This window comes from Homarus americanus, unplaced genomic scaffold, assembly GCF_018991925.1.
Source record: "Homarus americanus isolate GMGI-L3 unplaced genomic scaffold, GMGI_Hamer_2.0 scaffold18547, whole genome shotgun sequence".
In the NCBI taxonomy this organism is placed as follows: domain Eukaryota; kingdom Metazoa; phylum Arthropoda; class Malacostraca; order Decapoda; family Nephropidae; genus Homarus; species Homarus americanus.
The window spans coordinates 1,405-11,443 of record NW_024725521.1 but is presented as its reverse complement, the minus strand read 5'-3'; the positions used below and the strand labels follow the sequence as shown (position 1 = coordinate 11,443).

The 10,039-nt window shown below is 33.5% G+C and overlaps 1 protein-coding gene across 1 annotated transcript; it reads right to left on the bottom strand.

Moving 5' to 3' along the window:
- Nucleotides 1-269: 269 nt before the first annotated feature.
- Nucleotides 270-9,824, bottom strand: LOC121865228 (transmembrane protein 185B-like; the record flags this gene model as incomplete). The annotated part of the gene is given in 6 exon segments (XM_042364583.1): nucleotides 270-745; nucleotides 4,278-4,401; nucleotides 5,113-5,289; nucleotides 6,853-6,936; nucleotides 9,560-9,691; nucleotides 9,693-9,824. Coding segments are annotated over 6 exon segments (891 nt in total), but the record flags the coding sequence as incomplete, so codon positions are not given.
- Between the last annotated feature and the right edge of the window lie 215 nt (nucleotides 9,825-10,039).

Genomic DNA, 10,039 nt, shown 5'->3' with positions numbered 1-10,039 from the left:
GATGTACACTGTCAAGACAGATAATCAGTTGACTACTGTACACCTTATCTTAACCTGAGAAGTGTCATTTCATCCATGTTATCCCTATTTACTGATAAACAGACACAAAACTTGATTATGGATTGACCATCCATAAATAATAATGAAGATTAATCATTATATATATATATATATATATATATATATATATATATATATATATATATATATATATATATATATATATATATATATATATATATATATATATATATATATATATATATATATATATATATATATCATTGAATTATTTCTTACCTTTAAAAATGAGTACTGTACATGTAGTTTCTATTAAATAAAATTGAATTACTGTTCATAAAACTTAAATTGCACATATTTCTGTGAACATATAAGCCATATTTAATATTACTACTGTACTGTATATACTAACACAAAAATTGAATTATAAAGTGAGACTCATCAATTACTTTGTCATACTAAAAATTGGAGGATCCTTTCATCTAATCTGGTACCTCCAGACTGACGGCCGGCACAACTACACGATGTTCAAGCCTGCGAGAGGAAGCTACAACATCCCTCTTTTCTGAGGTGATGACTCCAGTCTCTGTTGACTGTGAAGTGCGACCATCTGTCTGACCCTCCTCCATGTGAGGTATACTGTACGAGATGTTGGCATACTCCTGGAGCAATGGACACACTCCCAGGAGAAACTGGCACAGGTCTTTCCTTAGACCAAACCACCCTGTTGAAAAACAATTGGTTCAGGTACAGGTATTACAGTTGAGGCGAAAGTGAGAGTTTAAACACATAACAGAGAAAAGAAAAGTAGAACCAAAGAATTTTGTTCTCTTTTTTCAAGCCTTTTCTTGCTTATTGTAAAGTGGAAAGAATCAAAAGAAAATACAGATATGGAATTCCTTTTCCATTTACTGTACAGGTATGGATAACTACACAACACAGCCATACATACACAAACACCTTTACAAAACTCAACCATAAAGGTACACATAAAACACAACCATACATATAAAACAGCCACAAAACACAGTTACAAAAAATACAACCATACTCAAAACAAGCACACAACACTACAATACTCAAAACAAGCACACAACACTACAATACTCAAAACAAGCACACAACACTACAATACTCAAAACTCAACCAATACACATAAAACACAACAATACACAAAAAACAACCAAACTACACAACCATATAACACAAATATTCAAAACAACTACCTATACACTGCAGTAGGTTATGTGAAGTTTTAGGAGTATTTTTGTGAAAGAATGATTAAATGTGCCTGGTCTTGATTCCAACCATTATGATGAAATACTGTACCTGTAAATCTTAAGAGTGAACTATTTTCTTTTATCTAAAAACATTTCTCGTGGCATTTACTTTGCATAAAATTTTGTACATAAAAGTACCAATATAAGCTTCTAAGACTAAAATAAAAACAAAACTTATTACTGTACAGTATTTCTTGCTTTGGGCATGATCTTGTATATACCCGGTACCTTATCATATATGTTTAGTTCCTTGTGTTTTATGGTTGAGTTTTGTAGAAGTGTTTTTTTTTTTGTGTATGGCTGTGTTGTGTGGTTGTGTTTTTGTGTTTGACATTAGGGGCACCAAGAGAGGTTATTATCACTAAGTCGGACTTTTGGTGAAATAGGACTGGCTTAATCCCTATACAGTATACATAGTCTAACCTTGGGAAGTTTTGTTGTACTTATAATAAATGGACAGCAGTAGCTATGGCTAAAACATCTGTTACTCGGTAAGTGCCTGGTCTTTGTCAACCTGCCACAGACATACAAACCATACAACCTGCTGAAGTATATAAAATTTTCCTTTGCTACTATGAAATAACAAACTGTGATGGTCAAGTTCCACTCAGTAAGACATGAAGCTATATGGGAGTTGAAAGATAGTATCACACTGAAGCAGGACTACTGTATAAAAACCTCCAGTGAATGTACAATATTCTCTATAACAATTTCTTGTAAATTTTGTTGATCGGGGTTAAATATATTAAATTTATATCAATTACATTATAATTTTTTCATAATTTTTTTTTCATAATGAACCCTAAATATAATATTTCCATTAGCTAGAATCCCTCTTAACCTGAACTCCATGACAGCTGGAATTGAAATTTTCCCAGAAAATCGTTCCCAAAGCCGAAACTTTCCGGAAAATTACAGCTTTGGGAATAATTTTTTGAAGGGCACATTTTCTGGAAAATTCTGAGAAAACTTTCCCAGTACCTGGAAAATTCTAGGGATGGGGGATTTTTTTTCTGGGTTTGAGAGATGAAAATCAGGGTCATTTTCCGGAATTCTGAGAAAAATATTCCGGAACAGTAGAATGTCGATATAACGCAATTCTTATAAGTTAGTGATTAGTTTGAATATATACATGCTATAGTTTGCATTAGACATACAAATTTTAGTTCTAATTACAAATGGCTAAAATTTTTATCTTTTGTGCAAAATTTATGATGTTTATATTAAAATTATTTGCTGTCTTGCAAGGATTCTAGCAATCCAAATTATATTCTCCTAACTTTAGTCTATGATATTATATAAGATAAAAGCTTAAAGCGTACTGTATAACCACCAAACCCTGGCTGGGAGGAGGGAGGAAGGGAAGGGAGAAAAAAGTGATATGTTTGACAGTTGGCACCGAAGGTCTAGTGAAGTATTTATTTGTTTATTTATGTCCTTTAGATTGAGTTTTTGTTTTTTGCTTATAAAATGTCATAGAAGTGACTGGGGAGAATATAATTTCCATTACTGGAATACTTATAAGATAGTGATTAATTTGAAAGTAACCATGCTATAGTTTGCACTAGACAAAAATTTTTGCAATAATTTAGTACATTATTTTGATTACATGTACAGTACAGCTTTGCCCTTAGGACAGTGTAGCGTGCCCAGAGAAACATTAGGCGCAAATTTTAAAATATGATGCGTCAGATTGACTCGTGCAAAATAGGAAAGATTCGCTTTAAATTAAAGCATTGTCCTTAATTGTGGGTGTCACTTTAAACCAATAATCTTAATTTGAATCGCGTTAAATCGACATTCTACTCTACCCGGAAATTTCTGAAAAATACCAGGGATGGGGGATTTTTTCCTATTTGAAAGATGAAATAATGTAACATTCTGGAAAATTACGAGAAAATTCCGAGGTTGGAAGATTTCTTTCTGGGTTCCAAAGATAATGTAATGAGCAATTTCTGGAATTTCAGAAAAAAATTTCTTGGTACCCGGAAAATTCTGGAGATGAGGGATTTTTTCCGGCTTTGAGAGTCGTCTCGTTACCCAGAAATCTCTCAATCCTGGAAGTGTTTTGCACCAATAGTTCCAGTTAATGAAGATAACACTGTATACAAATTGTAAAAACGTTCTTTACCATATTGTAAATCAAGGGCTTACTAAAATGCCCTTATGTTCAATAGAGCATGGCTTTATATCTAATTCATTTTTATTCAATCATTTAATCATTTCCCAGAATTTTTGGTGTTTAATATGGCTTGGGAAGGTTCACGTGATAATTTTAAACCTTCTGGTCCATAACCAAATTTCTCCATAAATCTTTAATTTAGGAATTTGAAATTTTGCATATTTGTAGTACAAGTATTGTTCAGTCCCTGACCTCATGAATTTTTGTGAATCAATTGAGGCGCTACACATTACAAAGGGGTGAAGAGCCAATTTTAAAAAGCGGAGAAAAACGCGTTTAAAGTTTTTCGAAGTTCAAACAATCATAACTTTGTTGTTTTTTAAGTTCGGAAGTTCAGTTATTTTTCGTGCAGCTCAATCCCTCTCCTAGTGAACAGTAAAAACTAGAAGTTAGTACTGTGAATAGTTATTATTTTATCGCGAGTTGAATGAGAATAACTACCCGTCATGTATGGTCGTTTGATCTTCAAACCAACAATAATCACGTTTTTCTGCAAAATTTTCTTATTATTGTGAGCTAATACTGTAAAACAAGTTAATGATCACCAAAAACAAACACCCTATTTTTGAATGACTTTCAACCATATTTCTAGTCTACCTTGGGGGTTACACCCAACACCAACATGTAGAGGAAGGGTGAAAATAGTGATATCCATAAAAAAACGAATTTTGCCCGAGGTGGCGCTTTTCCCCCTTGTAATGCGGAGCGCCTCATTTGTACTTCAAAATGTCTCATAATAATCTTCCACTCTCAAGTGCTTACATACATGACCTGCAGCTCACATCAATACTTACATTGGTTGGCACGTTTGGTGGTGAAAGACATTAATATTAGTGTGACATAAGATATGTAGAGGGGTGACACCACTGATGTGTATGTTGCTGATGTGTTACCATTCATCTTGCTGGCCAGTGTGATCTGAAAGATGGAGTATAAAATTAGTACAGTATATAAAAATACCATCTCTGCATATTTCAGTGTTTGCAAATCTGTACTGAAACAAATAATGAAATTGACAAATGCCGTATTAAGTGTACTGTATTACATGTGCTTAATGGTGACACAATAAACAAAACTATTAAGTATTTGACAAATGAAGCTATATTTCGAGTTATTTGTTTTATATATATTGTAATTAAATGTACCTTCCAAATATTAGGTAAATCACAAGGGGTTTGACTGGAAATCAAATTCTGGATGCATGAAAAAGGACAAAACTATTGTCAGTTGAAAAATAACCATAATACATCACAGCTCAGCCTGGTAACTACAGGACTGGAGGGATGTGGCTAGTGATGAGTATTTGTAGGTTTAAAGTGGCATATATAGTGCCTGAGGTTCTGCTCTTCATGCAGCAACATAAAGAAAGATTCTTGGGATATGGTAGGCAAGCACAAGATCAAGGAGCTTACTGGTAGCTATGGTTCACTGTAAATGAGCAATGGAAACACTGTACATGAATTTTAACCCCTTAAAAATATAATGCGTATATAGTTCAGCCCCCTACTTTTTGCATAAAAATTTGATCATAAAAACTTGAACTGTACTCATGTATATACAGTACAGTATACTGTATACTGTATCTTGTACTATATGTTTATCTTCTAAAACTTTTTTTAAATTTCTCACAAGAAAAATAAGAAGTGGTGCAACCAAGCAGGTGTAACCAATTGCAGAGTTCATGGAAGTGCGACGACGATCTGGGTTGACATCAGGCATTCTCAGCAGGAGTCCCGCAAATATGATGGAGTAAAGCACTGCAACCACAGACACACACATCAGGATCCATGCTGGGACAAACACTATCTGAAAAATTGAGACAGAAATGACTAGCTTTAAAGAGAGTATAACATTTTGTATTTGTATTGTACTGAATATTATAAAATACAGAACTGTAATACTCTGTGGGACTCAGAATGAAAGGTAAATGGTGAAACCATTTAGATAAAAGACGTACAAACCTCAGGTACTATATACATTATATCTATTTACCAGCCTTTCAAGATACAGAAATGAGTTACCTGAAGAATGCATCAAGAGTTAACAGATCGGAAAGGATGAAAAGTAAAGAAATGTATGGGTTCTCTGGAATAGCCAAGAGGACAGATGATGTAAACTGCAGAGTGGAATGGGTAAAGTGAGCTTCTCAGAGATGGTATGGGCACATGAAAAGGATATCAGGAGATAATTTAGTAGATGCACTGGGAAGAATACAGTAATAGGAAAAAAAAGGGGAAGAATGGTAGAGGGTGATAAGAGAAGAAGGGCCTGAGAGAAATTGAGAGATACTGTATGTAAAGATTTGATCAGCCTAGAAGTTCTTTTGTTATGGCCACTCTCTCTTTGGGGAGCTTCCTAGTAGAGTGCAATATTGAAAACATTAAAGAGTTCATTGCCTTGAATCTTTATTTTTAATGTTATTTTAAAAAAATTAGATGTAGGTAAATTGTGACCAAGTCCCAGGTTGCTGATCTGACTTTCTGCCTCATTTACATACAATTGCAGGGTCTCAATTGTTTCTCTTACTGTTGACAACACAACATACATACAGTACAGTATATTGTTTCTCACTTTTGATCTTTTTTTTCATTTTTGTATTTCTTATGGTTCTTTATTATTATTATTATTATTATTATTATTATTATTATTATTATTATTATTATTATTATTATGATTATTATTACAGGTTGACAATCCCTTATCCGAAATCCTTGGGACCAGAGGCATTTCGGAATTTTTCGGTTTTCAGAATGTTTTTTTTTTAGCCACAGGCACAAGTCACTGACCCACATTGAGGCCTGGGGGGTAATTGTAATAATAATAATAATAATAATAATAATAATAATAATAATAATTCGTGCGGTGATACATAAACAAGAACTAAATATTAATTATTATTTTTCTTTAAAATACTATTTTTTAATAGAAATACATATTTACATTTTTTAGTTAACTACTACCACCGATATCGTGTAAATTAAACAATATTAATGTGATCCACAGAGAAAGAGGAATACAGCACTACTTCCCGTGAAGTAATCCGTCTTGCGGGTGCCAAATAGTGTTTTTACCACTAATTTTTGTACACTCCGTGTAATTATTTCCCTAACCTAACTAGTTAATTAAATCATTAATTAATTATCAACTTACGGGTATTTACATATACCACATTGGATTGATATTCCAAGTCCGGTAACACACAAGATCGACTACTACGATACTTCAAGGACCTGGAGGATAAAGGTGGAAATTACTTCCCACAATTACTACAAAAATATATAACAAAGCGGACTTAAATTACCCTAAACTGTAATGATGAGGGCATTCCAAACAAACTTATTGAGTTAAACAAATATCATGAAAACTCACCTCCCATGGCCATCTGATGTATTCATCCAGCCGAAGAGCGATGAAAATGAATTGTAACAGATTCACCGAGCAGAAGAGCTCAAGCTGAAAAAATAATAAACAGGAGTTTATGGTGGAACACAAAACATTAACATCAGCTAATATAAGGCACTGTGGATGTCATTGACGATCTCTAAGTGTATGTGAAAACTCATTTTCTGTGGTAATAATGCCCCCAGAGTCTGTAGAAGAGAATGAACAAGATCACTATAAAGTAATAATCAATCTGCATAAATAATGAAGCATGTGAAGAGCAGTCTTCAAAATGATGTGCAATGTTTACTGGACTAGATGTGGGAGAGAAGGAAAGAAAGTTTGGCTGACATAGGGCCCACGCTACGCTGATTGTTCCAGCTACCTCCCCAGGTCAAAACTGATATCTGGCCAACCAACACTAAGACCACCAGTACTCATCCAATATATATCCCTTCAAATAATGTAAATCTAATTTTACAGTACTGATGATGGCCTGGCATCTTGGGATACTATATTGTTCATTCTCTTCTACAGACTCTGAAGATATTGTTACCAAAGAAAACAGACTTTCACATGCATGACAAGGTCATCGCTATATCCACACCTCATATGATCAGTAACAAGTTGAAGTCTGACTTGAAGATAAAAATGATTCACCCACCAAAACATTATCTTGGTCTCTCACTTCATTGTCACAAACAGATTACATTTACCTTATGATATAAACCAAGTGTGCAGAAACACTAATTATTTCAAGAATGATCAACTAGAATAAGTGTAGATCTGGCAAATGGAGATATGTGAAAAAAAAAAAAATGGATGGTGCAGCCTGCCAATGAAACATGTAAAGCCTCCTAACCATGGTAGGCACTGGCATGGGGTGTTCTGGTAGATGCCTCATAGGTCACTCAATGACAATATAATGTGTATCATGAGTACTTGTACTTTTATACTACTGTACAGTGGTCCCTCAGTTAACGAACACAATTCGTTCAACAGAGTCATTCGTTAACCGAATCCATTATTTCAATGGGGTATTGGGTAATTGGTTCCAGCTCACAGAAAAGTACATACAAAGTAAAGCCAAAAAATGCATAAAGTCAGAAACACTCCTAAAATTCCCCTAAATTGCCCTTAAATCACTATACAGTATATATATATATATATATATATATATATATATATATATATATATATATATATATATATATATATATATATATATATATATATATATATATATATATATATATATATATATATATATATATATATATATATATATATATATATATATATATATATATATATATATATATATATATATATATATATATATATATATATATATATATATATATATATATATATATATATATATATATATATATACATATACACTAGAACTCTTTAAACTGTAATGTGATACAGGTGATTAATTCTTATCTCTTGTGCAAAATATATGACGTTTATATTCAAATTATTCGTTGTCTTGCAAGGATTCCAGCAATGCAAATGATATTATATAAGATACAAACTGTAAGCCTAAAACTGGCTGGGCAGATGGGGGAAGTGGTGATATGTTTGACAGTTGGAGCGAAGGTCTCATGTGTGTTTGTATCAGTCCTTAGAGTGACTAGGCTTTTCTCTTATAAAATGCCAGTTAAATGACCTGGGAATTTAATTTATTGCTGTATTCTTGTAAGATATTGATTAATTTGAATATAAACAAGCTATAATTTGCAATAGACCTTAAAATTTTAGTACCGTAATCATTTAGTATATAAGTACAGAGTTTTGCATAGGTCATTTAGTTCTTTTCGTCTCTTTTTAGTATGGTGTGCATGTAAATGAATAAAAATAAATGTAGAAATTTATGTAAAACTACCCAAAAAATACAGTTGAAAACTGTACAGCTCCTCCCGACTTCGATCACCCGGACATCGACCGCGCAGTCGTACCAAAATTTTGTCAAATCATTATTTTTGTCCCAACGTCAGTGATTGGCTTGTGTACTGACAAATTTTGTTGAAATTCACTTTAAAATGGCTGGCAAGCTTAAAAGTGAGAGTTTTGTGGTGCTGAGAAGAAAAAGACACCCATTTTAGATTTTTCTGCTGTATGTATTATTTAAGTATTTTAGACTTAGACCATTTCAACTTACAACCTGGATTTGGATCCCTAACCCGTCGTAAGTGGGGAGGAGCTATACATTAAAATGTACTACAGTACACTAGTGTGCTAAAATTTTTATCTTTTTGCATAATATATGATGTTTATATTCCAAATTATTACTTGTCTTGCAAGTTCCAGCAATGCAAATTATATTCTCTACTTTGGTCTATGATGTATATAAGATAAAGCTTAAAAGCGTGCTGTTAAGTTGGGTTTAAGATCCCAGATTACTGTGATGGCGGACTAGCGATCGGTGATCAGCTGATGCTCACAACAAGCGTGTTTTGTTGTAAGGATTTCGTTAATCGAAATTTTGTTCATTAACCGAATTGAAGATCCTTATGGAGCTAATTAAGTAAACCAATTCGTTAATCGAACCGTTCTTTAACCGAGGGACCACTGTACTGTTTTCTAATACTGTGCTGTAAAGTACAGCTGAATTATTGATATTAATGATGCCTGGCCAATAGTTAACTCAAACCATCTTACAGAAGTGTAGACATATCTTTACACTTACCTCAAAAGAACGATCATGTTTCACAGCCCAAATACATGCTGCAATGGACACAATTGAAATGAGGATGAGTGGAGCAAAGACAGAAACCCAGGCATGGCGCTGGTTTTCCAAATTGTCCGCAGCAAGTACTACCAAACATGAGTAGAAAGAGGTGGAGGCCAAGCGAGATGAGGAGTGCCCGATATTGAATGTAAGACTGACCCTCCAACCTGGTGGACACACACAAGATTAGGTCATGTTTTATTGTGGCACTAGGTGGATATTTCTTAAATTATTCATAAACATTACTACATTCCTGGTTTGTATGGGGATGAAACAGGTAAAATAAGATACCTGTATATAGAAAACCACCCTTGAGCAACTTATGGTAATTCACTCTGGAAAGACATTTCTGCAGCCTTGGTATAAGTCCACATGCAAATATTAAATACACTCCTGTACTTAAAAGTCAGCCATTGACACCCTGCACCTGTTGTGTAT